Raw genomic sequence first — 17,230 nt, 5'->3', positions numbered from 1 at the left:
AGTCTCATTACTTTATTTGTCACACCTCGTATATATAAAATAGATTCAAAAAATTCCCAAAATCAGTTTAGTTTTCAAAAACTGCTTACATGAAAATGAGTAAATTTCCTTCAGTTTCCTTCGACAACTACACACTTTGTCAATATCTATAAAATTTTTTGACGAAATTCCTGGAACCTATTTTGAGATAAAATCCTAGGCTGCTTCAAGTATTGGCCATTACATCATTGATATTCTTGTATTTTTTTCACTTTCAGAGCATTTTTCAAGCGGAAACAGTCAAAATCAGCAGGTGCAAAGTCAAGAAAGTGGTTGATGTTCCAGAGTTATTACATTGTCGTACCAGGTACTCTTTGATAAGCATGAATCAATGTGTTGGTGCATTCATGTAAAGGAATCCAATTCTTTGTTTCTTATTTTTTGGGATGCTTCATTCTTATTCAATCCTGTAAACAACAACGGATATCAATCTGTATTTCCTTGTTCAATATCCACCTGTCAGGAATGAATTAATAGTTAACAATATATTTTGTAAATCAAAAAAACTTCCAACATAACTTTTCCTTTATTCTCATCTAAACAAAACTTCTGTGAGCACAGAGATGTTAATTTTCTCTCTGATGACTATTGTTTTATCCATACATCATAGAAAGTCACCATGTCTCATCTTCTGTTATGATCTTGCTCAAAAAATGTTGATCTTTATTACCCACAATGATGAGGTATCCTGCCAGTGTCCTGCAAGTTCCCTTCTGATCTACAGATAACATTTTTGGAACAGTGTGTTCCAAGGTATCCTGCAAGTTCCTTTCTCATCTGCAGACAATGCTTTTGTAACAGTAAGTTACCAAATGCAAATGCATGCTAGGTCATAACAGAAAATACTGTATCAACTTCAGACAGATATCCCTATTTCTATGACTTTGAACAACTTTATCAATGGGCTCAATATTTTACTTTCATTTATTGAAGTAGATGAGCAGCCACTACGAATGTCATATTCAACTCTAACCATCATCTAGCCATTAACTCTAGCCATTACATCATTGATATTCTTGTATTTTTTTCACTTTCAGAGCATTTTTCAAGCGGAAACAGTCAAAATCAGCAGGTGCAAAGTCAAGAAAGTGGTTGATGTTCCAGAGTTATTACATTGTCGTACCAGGTACTCTTTGATAAGCATGAATCAATGTGTTGGTGCATTCATGTAAAGGAATCCAATTCTTTGTTTCTTATTTTTTGGGATGCTTCATTCTTATTCAATCCTGTAAACAACAACGGATATCAATCTGTATTTCCTTGTTCAATATCCACCTGTCAGGAATGAATTAATAGTTAACAATATATTTTGTAAATCAAAAAAACTTCCAACATAACTTTTCCTTTATTCTCATCTAAACAAAACTTCTGTGAGCACAGAGATGTTAATTTTCTCTCTGATGACTATTGTTTTATCCATACATCATAGAAAGTCACCATGTCTCATCTTCTGTTATGATCTTGCTCAAAAAATGTTGATCTTTATTACCCACAATGATGAGGTATCCTGCCAGTGTCCTGCAAGTTCCCTTCTGATCTACAGATAACATTTTTGGAACAGTGTGTTCCAAGGTATCCTGCAAGTTCCTTTCTCATCTGCAGACAATGCTTTTGTAACAGTAAGTTACCAAATGCAAATGCATGCTAGGTCATAACAGAAAATACTGTATCAACTTCAGACAGATATCCCTATTTCTATGACTTTGAACAACTTTATCAATGGGCTCAATATTTTACTTTCATTTATTGAAGTAGATGAGCAGCCACTACGAATGTCATATTCAACTCTAACACGACCACATTTAAATGCTTATAATAATTTGCAAATCCTATCATTTTCCATTACTGTTTACCTATATGGTTCTTTAACCAGCATTAATGTCTCTGACAGTGATTTTTAAAGCAAAGAACAAAGTTTAATATCAGAGTGGTTTTTTTTTAATAGAGGAGGGGAATACCATTTACAAACAAAGTGTCGGGCTCACCAACAGGTTCTGCAAGATGTTATTGAGTGCATATGTGTGCCTGTGCCCTACCGACTAAACCTTCACCTCTGATAGTCCTTTCCCTTTCTGGAAACTGCTGTGAGGCATTATTTCAGAAAGCGGGAGCTTACTTCCTGCACCAGGCATCAGAAAGACCATGAATTCACCACATACAGGCACCCCCACAGGTTAGGGAAGCCTCCTAGACATTCACCAGCTTCCTATACGCAGGGGTCAAGTCACCAGATTTGTGCATTCTGGCCTGTAATTCAACCACAAGATCCACCGGCCAAATACTCATGATGATCTTGAGTGCCTCTCTGGATTTAGTTCTATAAGCAGATGCCACCCGCAGACAGCATACGTATGGTATTTCATAGCAGACAACCATATTTCCGCCCCATAAAGAATCGCCGCATAGGCAACCCCAGTCAAGAAACTTCTTCTCTGCTGCCAGGGCTCCCCACAGTTTGGCAGGATGCCTGTCATGAGATGCAAGGCCCTATCCACATGTCCTGAGGACATGGGTGCCGAACCACAGCTTCGCATCTACTTATATGCCTAAATACTTAATTGCGGGTTTGGATTGCACACACCTGCCCTCCACTAAGATCTTTGGTCTAAATTTAGCGTTAGAGATTGATACTATTTCTGTTTTCTCCGGGGTCATACTTATCTTACTTCGCTCATCCAGTCAGCCATCGCCCAATACGACTTGTGTATTTTATCCTTGGCTTCCAGCCACAAACAATGCCACAGGCCCTTCATTTCCCTCCAGCTACGGCAAATTACCTTCTCCTACAGGGAATAGGTCCTCAATGATATCAGTGACCTCACCAGGGTCCCAGTGTCCTGGATTTGTGACCGTTCCTGACTAGCAGGCAACACGGTCTCCCCCAGGGATCGATTTAAATCCCATCAATTAATTTCCTCCAACAGCATCTTTTGGAATCACCAATAATGCGTGCTAACTCCCTTTTCTTGGCCTTATACAAATCCATGTATACAGCCCTAGCAGAGTCCAGATATGAGCGCATCGGCACTTGTCTAGCAGTTATTCACTCCTTCCTTTTCTGTGCAATTTCCATCATCCACCAACAGACCGGTGGACAGCCCTTTCTGCTGTACGTATGGGGAAGCGTCATATTGCATACCTACTGCAACTGACAACCACGCATTTAGCTTTATCCTCACCAGTAATCGCTTCATTATAGATTTATATTCCCTGTAACATGTACCAGATCAAGATCCCAGACACTCCAGCCTTGTTGGTGCTGCTGTGCAGTGTTACCACCTCTGTCATTAATTATGGGCATAACTATCGGCTGGTGGTCACTTGCTGAGCACCCCCCGCAGACACTCCGGCCAATAATCTACAAGGGTCAGGGTGACAAATGAGATAGAACTTACAGATCCATAATTCCCTGTTCCGAATGTGTTAACCATTCAACATTTAAACAAACCAAATCAGTTTCTGATAACCTCCATCCGTAACCTTCCCCAGAGATCTGTACACACTAACCCCCAGGTCGTAGACCATGCATTAAAATTGCCAGTTAATAGGACCGGCCTACAGACAAGGTCTGTTAGTGTCTCCTTGTATCTCTTAATATCAATATTGGGTGAAATACAACAGGCATAATAGATACCACAAATCTGCATCCTTACACAGCCCCTCCCCTGGAATACTTCCCATATAGGGAGAGGAATACGTAGCCATACAGCCGCACCACCAAATTCCGATACATTCATCCCGGATGATCCCAAGCCACATAAGGTTTGTTGATGAATGCTATATCAGCATCCACCTCTGAAAGGTATCTTTCCATCATAGAATGCACAAGCACTGAATGATTCAGGTAAATTTGGACAATTTTCATCGATGAGCATGCATTAATTTGGTCCTCCCCCGGCTCACATTAGCACTGTTTTTGTAGACCCTTTAGGATATACTAAACTACCTTTTCGATGCCCCTCTGCCTCGCAGGTCATGCATTTGAGCACACGCTTACAGTCTGCATGGTGGCCCTTGCCCCCACAATTAAAACAGACTGTTGTACTGCCTACACCTTTGCATGCTGCAGCCATATGCCCAGACTCGAGACATCTGATGCATCTCTGGGGGTATCTCTATCAGACATTCCTGTCCTAGTGCATCTAAAAGCATCCCTAGGCCACCTTTGTTTAATGAAGTCCGCCATACACTCAAAAGACACATCATTATTTAATCTGTTGGCAATCAGACTCTCATGTCGATCAGTGTCTGAGTGACAATCTCTGTGGTCATCTTCTTCACAGGAGCAGTTACAACCGATGCATCCATCACTTTCCTCAAGTCCTTGACTGACATGGCAAAATCCACCTCTTTCTCCTTGACTGAACATTTGATGTTCTTGTCAATCTGCTTCCTTAGGTCATGTGCCAGCTTATCAATTCTTCTCACAAGGTCATCTAATCCCTTTGGCACCTCCTCTTCTACCATGGATGACGTATCCATGGTAAGAAATATCTGTCTTAGCCCTTTTAGTCCCTTTTCTAACAGCAAGTCTGGATGTATGCGCCACAGGTGGCAAACCCTCCACCACAGGGATCGCCGCCAATGTTCTTACTGCAACCTGCATCTCCTCAGCTGCAGCAACTTCCTGTTTCACAACCTTCAGCTCCATAATTGGTTCCAGACTTTTCCAGACTTTCCTCCATTAAGGAGAGCTAGCCAAAAATTAATCTTCAAATATTCATTGGGAATGATAATCAACCAGAAAAAAAATAACAGAACAAAATTGTTCAGTTTTAGTCTAAACTACTGATGCCAAAAACTAGTTGGGATCAACCAGCTGTTCCAACCAGCACAAGAAACTAGCAAACGCAGTTAGGTACCCCTCAAATTGTCCGCTGCTCCACGCCAACAGCTCAATGCACAACACTATTACGTTGTTTACAGCTACAAGTTGTCAGTGATCACTAACTAGTAGCAACTTGTATGATTGACTTAGAATAATATCGGTATAAATCCTAAATTCAATTAACTTACTATATTTATACATCCAAATATAAGAATTTAAGAAGAATTTAAAATATAAGAAGGATTGGACAGGTAACCGTCAAAAATCCTTGGCCACACTGAGTATTTACACTGTAACATATATGTTATGAAATAAACAGCTTTAGCATTGTTATATGTAAAACAAAAAAGTAATTCGGCTACACTATGACATCATCAGTATTTTCAAGATAAAAATACAAAGTCTCCCTTATTATGACTGCTATTTTAAACTGCACGAGGCAATTCTGGGAACATTTTTGAACTTACCTTGAACATATTTACATATACAAACATGTACTTAAATAAAAAGCTATAGTTTTATTCACACCATTTAGGAAGCTTAGTAGGAACTGCTAGAATAAAGAGTACAAAAAACATAACATATTTCTTAAAGTAATCATTTAAAATTTAAAATATGATCAATTAAAAAAATAATCTAATTAAATTCATATATTTTATCATTTTTCACATAGATTTACTTTCTTTTAATAAATTCATAACAGTTACGTTGCTAAAAAAAGCGTTTGCAACTTCAACGAAAAAGATAATATTAAAACTTCATAAAATGACTTAAAAAATACATACCCTTTTGCATATATCAGTGCTGTGGATTATAACGCTTTCTAGTAGACTGGATTTATTCTGGCACTTTTCAATTAATATATTTTTCAGTTTATCATAAATATATAAAAGATAATGTGTATCCTCCCGAGCATATCTAACAGCCTCATCAGATAAGGGTCTGAAAAAATGTTTACAAATAATTCAAAAACATAAAGTTGAAATTTTCAGGAAAAGTATACTTCACATCAAATTTTAGTACTTCATTTAAAGCAAATAAAATTTTACATCGTTTCATAGCATTAGTAATCAAGTCTTTAAGATTTGACCCTTCGCAAGCAGGCTTAATATTCCAATTCCAGCCAATATCTATACAGCCGCACTGGAGCGTTTTTTTTTTTGCAGTAGGTGCAAAGATCATCTTTTGTTTTTAAAAATAATTTTTTTGTTGAGTTTGTAGTATAAAAAATGTAGGTGGATATCTCCACATTAATCTCAATCACATTAATCTCAATCAAGCCTAGATGAGACTCCAGCATTGTGGATATATCTGCAATTAGTTCTTTAAATAAAAATGAGATTTAAATACTATAATTTATTTTGGTTAATATGAACAATATTTTTTTGTAATTATACATTTATTGAGTTATTTATACATGTAATGTTACAAAGTAATATAAAAACAAAAAGTACAAAGATAGAAAAATGTTGAAGAAAAAAATACAGATAAGATTAGTAAAGAAATTATAAAAACATAAAAAATGATCAATGTTATAATAAAAATATAAAATTAAAACATGGTTTGTTGAAATACAAATACAAAAAGTTAGAAAAAAAATGTTGCTACATGAATGTAATGGTAGAAAACCATATTGTACTAACAAGTACAATATGTTACAAGTATAAAATAAAAAGGTTTTGTTTGTAGTGAATTTAAAATTGCAAATAATTAAATATATAAGCGTGACATAAAATTAAATGAACATAAAAACATTACAAATTATCAATTACATAATATAAAGAAAACAAATTTTTAATAATGTGGTTTTTTGTGGTAGATTTTGAAACATTTATCTGGGTGTAGATAAGGCTTGTTAGGGCACGTGTTGACCAACCCACTGGATTGGTCTAGTGGTGAACGCGTCTTCCCAAATCAGCTGATTTTGGAAGTCGAGAGTTCCAGCGTTCAAGACAAGACCTAGTAAGGGCAGTTACTTTTATATAGACTTGAATACTAGATCGTGGATACACCAGTATTCTTTGGTGGTTGGGTTTCAATTAACCACACATGTCAGGAATGGTTGAACTAAGACTGTACAAGACTACACTTTATTTACACTCATACATATCATCCACATTCATCCTCTGAAGTAATTCCCGGAGGCTAAACAGGAAAAAGAAAGAAGAAAGGACACATGTTGCAAAAATATACAGTCTCTTTGCACATTTTATTTTTGTAACAAACTTGACAGTAGGTCGATCCCTATCCAATAAAATGAGGATTTTTGTCCAGTGTTGCTCCAAGGTTGTACAGGTCTTTCAGGTTTTCTTTTTTCTAAAATAATCTGTGAAATTTGTTGAATTCTCTCTTTAACCAGTTCTTTGATTAATTTGTATCTAAACTGCTTTGATACACTGGTTAGTCACTTGCTGTACATGTTTGTAGAGTATGTATAAATTAATTGTAGCAACTTCCAGAAGAACATTTTATTGTATCATTTCTTTGTGCATTTCAAAAATTGGTAACGTGAAATAAAATTGTCACTGTGGTCTACACCTTCAATATGCTTTGTGTAATCTGCCTCTGCAATTGGTTTTTTGTGGTTGGTTTATTTGGATATTTGCTGGGAACATCTACCATATGAAGCCTACTAACTTTGTGTTTTGTAGTTAAAACTGTTATAGGTCTTTTGTCTTTCCAACAAACAACTGGGACATCTTTTTTATTCCTGAGTGCATACAAGTCTACGCATTTCATTTTTTTATACTTATTTTAGACATATTATTTCTATATAGCATGACAGTCCCTGTGATGAACATTTGTTTTTGTAGCAACTCTTCAGCAAGTTCAGGGCTATAGTAATAACAATCAACATATGATGGCCAGATGGAGGATTAGCTTGATCTTTAATTAAAAAACTGGACTAATGCTGTCACAATTTGTGTTGTTTTTAACAATTCAGAACCAGGAATTATTTCTTCTCTGCCAAAATATGGAATAAAGTTGTAAATGTAACAGTTTAAACTACCCGAAATAAAAAAAAAAACTTTATGACCAAACTTTGTAGGTTTATTTGTTATATACACAAAAGCAAATTTTCCTTTGAAGGAAATCATATCTTCATCAACTAATATATGAGAACTAGGATTAAAGAATAACTGACATTTGTTCTTAATTATATTTGTAATTGATCATATTTTTATATCTCGATTAGTGGTCTCGTTACTGCTGAAATGTAGGATCCAAAATAGAAACAGAGGATGATCTCTGGTAAAGACATCGCTAAAGAATTGTATTTGGTTGCATTTAAGGCTTGTCAAGGTAAGTTTTCATTGTTAGCAAAACTATTTGTCTCAGAGCATACAATTATAAACAAATTGTTAACAAAAAACAGACAAAAATAGTCTATGGACAACGTGCTTTCATCGAAAGAAGTCGGTAAAACTAGTATGGAATTATTATTTATAATTGTTATATTACTTATGGGCCCATTGTCACTACCAGGTGTGTAAATATGAAACCGGAATTTGCCCATAGATGGCCCTAGCTGTCAATGTAGTTACCATCAAACCACATCATTGCCGCCATTTTCTTTCTTCTACAGCTGACAAAGATTTTCAATTCACAACAATGCAAGTTTCATACAACAGCATAGTTTTAATTAGGGTTGAACATGTTGAGTTTTATACCTACAACCTACGAATTGCAGACAGCACTGATTTTCTGTAACCATTTAAAGAAAACTGCTGCAGAATTGCATCAAATGCTTGTCGAAGCTTACGGTGAGCATGCTCTTGGTAAATCACAGTCCTTTTCAGTGGTTTAAAAAATTCAATGGCAATTTTGGCGTGAAAAATGAAGAACGTGAAAGACCACCAAAAACGTTTGAAGACAGCGAATTGCAAGCATTGTTGGATGAGGATGATGCTCAAACGCAACAAAAACAACAACTCTTGGATCAATTAAATGCAACATGAGAAGCCGTCTCCATACGTTTGAAAGCTTCAGAAGATGGAAAGATTCAGAAGATGGGAAAATGGGTTCCACATGAACTGATTGAAAGACAGCAAGAAAGCCAAAACACCCTTTGTGAAATGCTGCTCACCAGGTACAAAAGAAAGGCATTTCTCCATTGAATTATGATAGGTGATGAAAAGGGATACATTTTGAGAATCATGAGCGTAAAATATCAGGGTAACTCCAGGCAAACCATCGACATTGATTTCAAGGCCAAATCACTATGGAAAGAGACAATGCTAGGTGTTTGGTGGGATCAAAAGGGTGTGATTTATTATAAGCTGCTAAAACCTGGTGAAATCGTTAATACTGAACGCTACAGACAACAAATGATCGATTTGAATCAAACATTGCATGTAAAATGGCCAGAGTATCAAAAAAGGCAACACAAAGTGATTTTGCTTCATGATAATGCACAATCACACACAGCAAAACCGGTCAGGGAAACGATTCAAGCGTTCAGTTGGGAAATACTTTCGCATGCAGCTTACTCACCAGACTTGGCTCCATCTGCCTACTATTTATTTGCATCGATGGGACACGCACTTGCTGAGCAGCACATCACTTCTTATGAAAATGTACGAAAATGGCTTGATTGGTTTGCCTCAAAAAAGCAACAGTTTTTTTGGCGTAGCATTCATAAATTATCAGAGAGATGGGAAAAATATATAGCTAGGGATGGACAATATTTCAAATAAAACATTTTTTATCATTTTCATACAATAAACGTGTATTTTCTATACAAAAATTCCAGTTTCATATTTACACAACTGGTATAACTCACATCAATCCAGACCACCATTGTCACTGTTTCCATTGTCATTTAATGGTTCAGTTTCTCTTCCATCATTATCACCTAAATCATCATTTATTATACTGTACAATTGTGATACAACACTAACATTATTAAGATCAGAACTTGCAACACTGTCATTGAATTTCCATCATTTTCTTCAACATCTATTCCCTCATCATCACTTTGTGGAATATCACTCTCTGGCATGCCATCTTACTATCACAGACAGAAAGACATTACACAAGTGCCACTCTCAACAACCCACCTCAGAAAGCCACTCCCATTCCCACCCAATTTTCAGTGAAGGCAACTTGATTAAAAAAAAAAACGATTGCATTAACGACAAAAACCTGTGAAATCTAGAGGATTAATTTTTTAAAAATCCAGTGTCCTGCCATGAATCAAATATTATATAAAAGTTAATAATATTTCTTACATTTCATAGCACCATATTAACACTTATTACATCCATATTAATGAATGTATGACAACTTTTCAAATATTTTATGTAAAAAACTTGAAAAAAGAATGAGAACTAAAAAAAAAAAACACCAATCACAAAAAATAGTACTAATATTTACTATTATAACCAAAAATTTAATTATTTAAATTTTTCCTGCAAGGTGTTTAGCAAGTAAAAGAAAAACTTGAAATGAAGGTATCTTTACAGAATAAGCTATTAGCAATAAATGCAAGATAACTAGAAAACTCCATCTTAATAAAATAACAGAAGAAATAAGAAAAACAATATTAAATAATATCTATCAAGCAATATTAAGTAATATCTATTAAGTAATATTATACAAGATTCCATATAATTATTCTTTGACTATTAGCTTAATAACTTGCTTTCTTGAAGTTTCATCAGAAAATACTATTGATATCAAAAATAACTTCCGATTACATATCATTACATTATAAAAATCCTTAACTAATTAACAGGTAAAAAACAATAAGCAGCTCTAAATCAACTAACTAGTTGTGCTATTTTTCATTAAAAAAAAAAACCTTTCACAGACGCTACCTAGAAGAAACTTATTACATGACCATCAAAGGAACTTCCTCAATAAAATACATAAAAATATGATAAACATTTTAATGTACATTTTAAAAATAAGTTTACTCATGTACAATAGGTCATGAATAAAGTTTTAACATACATAATGAAACAAATTCATATGCCACCTAGTTCTTTGATGCAATGTACTTTTTTATTAAAAAACTTTAAGAAATACTGATATCAAAACAAAAGTTAAGTTCAATATCACATAACCTTCATAGATTATTCATCCATTAAAAGGTAAAATTGGTTGAATACAATCTTATCTCCTAGTTACAAACTTACATATGGTACACAACGGGCTTAATATTTTAAAACTCATTAAATTCCTAAATTTTTCATAAAATCATTAACAGAAATCCAATTTTGAGACTGTCAGTTTTGATATAAATATCAAAGTCCAAAAATTACATTACAAAATTTCACAAATAACCTTTTTATAAAAATAACTTAATATTTAACGTTTCTTTTTTTAAAAACATAATGTATTATTACGAAATACTGCGTACTTGTTTTTGTTTCACAACAGTTTTAAGTGCACTAGTTTTACAGGTGTCAGTTTTTTACATCAACCTTTGTGTTATTTCAAAAATTAATTGAAAAAAGGCCTTGAAGAGAAGTTAAATTTTCCATTAGATCACTGAAGTTTATAAATTCAAGTTCTTGAATATTTATTGAATAAATCCTTCTTAATACAATTTATTCAGGTACTTATCTGTTTTCCTAACCTCTTCCTTTTCTCGATATACAAATCTATTCATTTCATTTCACTTCATTTCAAATTTTGTTGTGTTTAGCAGATAGTAACTGATAAAAAGTATAGCATAGGATAAGCATTCAGTTATTATGTTATATATGATATTAGTATTAAATATTAAAAAGTTATTGATATTTGTCCATTATCTCATCAACCCTTCACTCTTCGAATATTATAAATCATTGACCTATTTCCACTACATTTTTCAAAATCAGATTTCACTGAAAGCAACAGGAAAAAGTGGTTACAATTAAAAGTAATTTATTAATTCAAGTCTCTCTGATAATGCAATTTGCCCTACGTGAACTTGTCCATTATTTCATTGACCTAATAAAATATATTAATGAAAATCTATTTAATAGAGAACCTTGAACCACTTATCTTTAGATATGTGGGGACCAGAATTTGTTATTTATTTTAGTTCAGCATAAAATAAGTTTTCATTATTAGACTGGTCATGTTGATGACATATAAACTTCATTATTTGTCAAAGAATTGTCGTGCAGTTCCTTTATCTTTTTAATTTCACCACTTAGTTACACTTTCAATATGCTGCATATTTCCACCATTCTTGGAATCAAAAACATTATATTAATGATTTACCTACATAACATGAAAACTGGCTGTTTGAAGTTTTTGTTTGTTGTAACTTTTCCAGCAGCTCAACATTATGGTTGAATTCGGAAACATTTTCTATTTAATAATGTAGCATGAAGAGCATGCTCACATATCCAGAACTTAATACAGTAAGATCTCTTTTGTTACTCAACAAATTACACCAAATAATCAGTGGGCAGAACCTGAACAGTACCATTCTTCCATTTGGTGAACATGCTTTCGTCCACTTCTACAATTTTTTTCAGTCTTTCAATCTTTCAATCTTTCAATTCTGAGAGTTTTCCAACAGTGAAAACACAAACTTCAAGTATTAGTTTCAGTTTGTTAAATAATGTCTAATCTCAGTGAAAAAAAATTATATGTAGTCGATCTCGAGAAGTTTGGCTGTCGTAAAATTTATGAACAGAGACAAAAATGGAGTATTTATTATCAATCCTAAAAAAATAATAGAAAGGGTTAGTGCCACGACAAGAGTTTTGAAAAGGTCTATAACTTGAATTAAAGCAGAGGCAAAATTTATGACTGAAAATCTGTCGATGTTATCTTCACCCAAAAAAAAAAAAGGAAAAAGAAAAGACTCCTTGTCCTATTTCTCGGTTAGGATGATTTTTACTTGTGCACTGTTTGTCACATAGTTAATAATTTTTACAATCAAGAAAATTGTCTTCAACCATACAAATGTTATTAAAAAAAACTAAAAAATGATAAATGTCCAAAGTTTATGCTACATCATAAAGAGGTATTTTGAAACAGATCGGCTTCAAATGGGCTAAACTTTTGACAGGTAGAACAGTATTAGCAGAAAGGCATGACATCCAATACAAATGCTACACATATCTGAAAAACATTACTGAATTCAGGGAACAAAATTGTTCACTTCTGTTTCTCAATGAAATGTTCATACACATTGTTCATTTACAAAACAAAGGATGGGCTGAAAAGAACCAGCCTAAAGAATCTTTAAAAAAACCGATTGAGAAAGGATCAAGAATGATTATTTTGCACGCACACTGGTGGAGATATATATGGGATTACTATTTGGAAATCCACGACAGCCATGGAAGACTATCACAAAATGAATTTTTCAAAGTGGCTTAAAAAGAAACTGGTTCCAAATTTGCCACCTAATTCTGTAATTGTGCTTCCCCCATACCACCAGAGATGAGTACGATAGAATTGATTTGGGCAGATGACAGAAATTGGGTTGCTGCTTGAAATAGTACATTTATCCAGGAAGATGTTGGCAGAATTTGCAAAAACAAAATTTGCATCAATGGGTTTAGAACAATAGGAAAAAAAAAATCAAACACTGCTTGAAATTGAAAAAAATTACTGGGATATGCAAGGTCCACTGGAGGAGGCTATCGAATAATTCATAATAAAGGAATGTACTTATTCAGATTACTACAGCAAAGTAAGTATTTATAATTTCAATATTGAATCAAATAGGAAAAAAAGGCAAATATTTTGTAACACGTGAATATTTAAACAGAATTTGTTTATAAGAAAAAGTCACTTTATTTTATTCATTTGTTTGTAAAATGTATAATTCTAAGTATTACCAACGGATTCTTTAATGAAATAATAAACTATAAATTACAATAAATTATAATGTTTTTTGTGTTTTTTTTTTCAGCAATTATAAGACATGAAATGTCATGTACCATTATCAATTGTAATGGAATAAAAAACATATCAATGCACAACTAATTTATAGTATTAGCAATTTTAGGTTTTATATATATATATATATATATATTATATATATATATATATATATTTAAAATTGTCTACACAGAAGAATAAATAAAATAATATGTAATTAATAGAAAGTGTTTCTGAAAATAACAATATTCTAAATATTATAAAATAAGTATTATTTAACAAATAACTAAATTAGAAATGACAGGCCAGTAGTGGAAAACATCACGTACAAAAAATGTTGTACTGGCCTTTTCATCACAAGATTGTACCACTGTCATCAGATTCATTCATACAAACAAAATTAATTCAACAAATCACTAGTTTGTGACTACTTTTTCATCGAATACACAAAAAAAATTACCTAGTTCTCCAATCATAAAGTTGAAATTGTTTATTACAGGTTATGTCAACAAATTCCTTCAAAAGATAGGCAAGACTTAAACGGGGGAAATTTAAAACTTGTGCTGCCTGATGTGTATCAAACATATTTACTACATAAACGCTAAAATCTCTTTGCAACCATTCTATATCATGTTCTGCGCCATGAAATACCTAGAAAAAGCACAAAAAATAAATGAAACAATCTTTTTAAGCGTAATGTTCTGAAAACAATTTAATGAAAATTACAGAAATAATAAATTACTTAAGATTATTTTAGTAAAAACTCATTGTATATATAGTCATTATTCTGAAGGCTATACTAGTGAGGTGTTTGACCAAGATTTATAGATGGGATCAATGTTTTTCCCCATAAGAAACATTCATTGAAGATTAGATAAAAATAAAAAGATAAAAGAATGTATTACAAATACATTTACACAATTTTCTAATGAGCAGAGAATTATTCAGTTAAGTTTCATGGCTGAATATTACATTAAAAAAAAAAAACAGTTTGTTACAAAAACAAAATCATACATACAGCCGTACTCAAATTAACCAATTAATCTGTATCTCCATTAAATTAATTAAGTACATAGATTACTTTATAGAGTAATCTAGTCAGTCTTTCTGGTAAGCAGAGTGAATGTGTCATTTGCAGGACTCAGTTATTGCCTACTTTTCAGTAGGATTGTCATGATGTTGTGCAAATTCATTCTTCATTTCCCCTGAGATGCCCAGCATTGAATTCCAGTTGATATATTTCAAATACACAAAACTAACTAACTATTTGTTATATCTTTCTAACCATTTCATCATCATGAAAAAGCGTTTTACATATGACGCAGACTTTAAATACAAGGTTATTTTACGAGCTGAAAGATCAGAAATTGTGCTGCCGGTAAACAGTTCTTGGAAAAATGAAGTAAATGTGCATCAGCGACACGGTATGAAATGGAAATTATTTGCGTGTAAACAAACAGAGAAATCTTTTTCAGGACCAAAACATGAAAAATATCTGGAAATCAATGCTGCTGTTTTGGCCTATTTCAAGGAACTCCGTACAAAAGATCTTCCAGTGGCAAGAGATGGACTGCTGTTAAAGGACAGGAAATTTCTAGGAATAATGGTCTTCAATTTAAAGCTAGCCAAGGCTGGTGTGAGAAATTCATGAAAAGGCAATTAATGGTCTTCAATTTAAAGCTAGCCAAGGCTGGTGTGAGAAATTCATGAAAAGGCAATGTCTGTCATTGCATCACAGAACCTCCATTTGTCAGAATTTAAAATCAGATTACAAGCATAAATTAGTGTAATATCAACATTATGTAATCTATCAAAGAATTGAATAAAGAAACAATACTGTCGAGTCAAATTGGTAATGCTGATGAAGTTGCTGTGTTCTTTGATATGCCACCAAATTACACCGAAGTAAGAAGGGACAAAAACAAGTAATGGTAAAAACAACTGGATATGGTGATTGCGTAATTGTTCGAGCTTAGCAGAATGCCTGGATGATGAGCAATCTAATGCAAGATTGGTTAGGATGTGTGTGGGAATCTAGATCAACTGGACTTCTGAAACCAAACAGTATGTGTTAGTGTTGGATGCTTTTCATGGTCATTTGTCTGACAACATTAAAACAAAATTGACAAATGGAAAATGTAATTTACTTGTAATTCCTAGAGGTATGACAAGTCGATTACAACCAATGGTTGTCAGGGTTAATAAATCTTTTAAAGATCGTATTTGTGCATAGTGCAATTAGTGGTTGACTGAAAACAATCATCCCCTTACACAGAGGAGCAAAATTAAATGAGCGTCAGCAGCTACGATTGTAGAATGGATTTCAAAGCCTTGGAATGGGTTGCCATCAGAAATAGTTAAAAAGTCATTCTTGAAGTGATGCTTGTTGAATGCATTGGATGGTTCTGAAGACTATGTACTTTGGAACCACAGTGAAACAAATGAATCTGCCTTGGATGAAACTGACAATGATGACTCAACAACAACATAGAAAGCTAACAAGACACACTTTTAGTCATGAAAAATTACAGTGATTACTGATAAAATATCGTACTTAAAAAGCTGCTAAATACATACGTAGCTAACTACATTATATTTGAGGTACCATAGTGCTTTCGATTTAGGTGTTATACTGCACATTTGGATTATTCAGTAAATTATTAAAGTAGCTACTATTTACCTCACCTTTCAACTTTTACTTTAACTTTTTATAGTCATTTTTCAAAATGAATTAAGATGAACTTAATGAAAAATTCTGATATATACAAAATACTTATATGACTTACAGTAGTTTATAATAAATAAATTATACACTATTTTAATATTTGGATATTTATATTTTTTCACAAAATTATGCGCTAAATTTAGGGTGCATCTTAAATTTGAAGAACTATGGAATTAGCAAACTGCATTATATTCTAATTTCTTCATGTTATATGCTATATATAAGGGTTTCATTTGTTTAAGTTATTTTCTGAATATCCTGTAATGAATTCTTTGCAAATTTCCAATCTGTCATTACTTGCTGCCAATATTCTTTAACTAATATCCACAAACAATCTCAATACGATTCAACTAGCAGTGATATGGCAGAACTACAATTAGACTTGTTTCATAATTTATGTTTTGTGTCCATACAATTAGAATGTTATGTCCATCCAATAGAAAAGCATTTCTTTTTCTAACAAATATAACAGGAATCTAGAAATCTGACAAAATGTTAAAAGGTTGTTTTTAAAAAAATGGGAATTTATTAACACAAAAGCTCTTTATTGAAGAATATTCATTTTTAAAATTTCTAATTGTTTTTTTTTAGTTTCACTTTTCCTCTACATCATATTCACTAAATATAAAACACACATATGACTTATTGGTGACTGTGCTTCTCTGGGTCATCCACTAACAATTGTATCAACAGGAACTGTATTTTTTTAAATATAATTGTTTCTAGTAACTTTTACTAATTTTAATGTTTTTAATCCATTTTTCGTAAAAGATTCAGTCATAGTGATGAAAATAAATCAAAGT

General features: G+C 33.0%; 1 protein-coding gene across 1 annotated transcript in view; it reads right to left on the bottom strand.

The window, feature by feature from the left end:
- The window catches only part of Rrp6 (exosome component Rrp6), an 83,041-nt gene that overhangs the window by 29,252 nt on the left and 36,559 nt on the right, over positions 1 to 17,230 (bottom strand). Inside the window, exons 8-9 of the mRNA XM_075357058.1 lie at positions 14,163 to 14,353; positions 5,653 to 5,809 (exon numbers count right to left, since the gene is read on the bottom strand). Of these exons, the coding sequence (XP_075213173.1) occupies positions 5,653 to 5,809; positions 14,163 to 14,353 (348 nt within the window). The remainder of the gene's footprint in view (positions 1 to 5,652; positions 5,810 to 14,162; positions 14,354 to 17,230) is intronic.

Source organism: Lycorma delicatula, chromosome 2 (genome assembly GCF_047948215.1).
Source record: "Lycorma delicatula isolate Av1 chromosome 2, ASM4794821v1, whole genome shotgun sequence".
In the NCBI taxonomy this organism is placed as follows: domain Eukaryota; kingdom Metazoa; phylum Arthropoda; class Insecta; order Hemiptera; family Fulgoridae; genus Lycorma; species Lycorma delicatula.
This window is presented reverse-complemented; position numbering and strand designations above follow the sequence as displayed.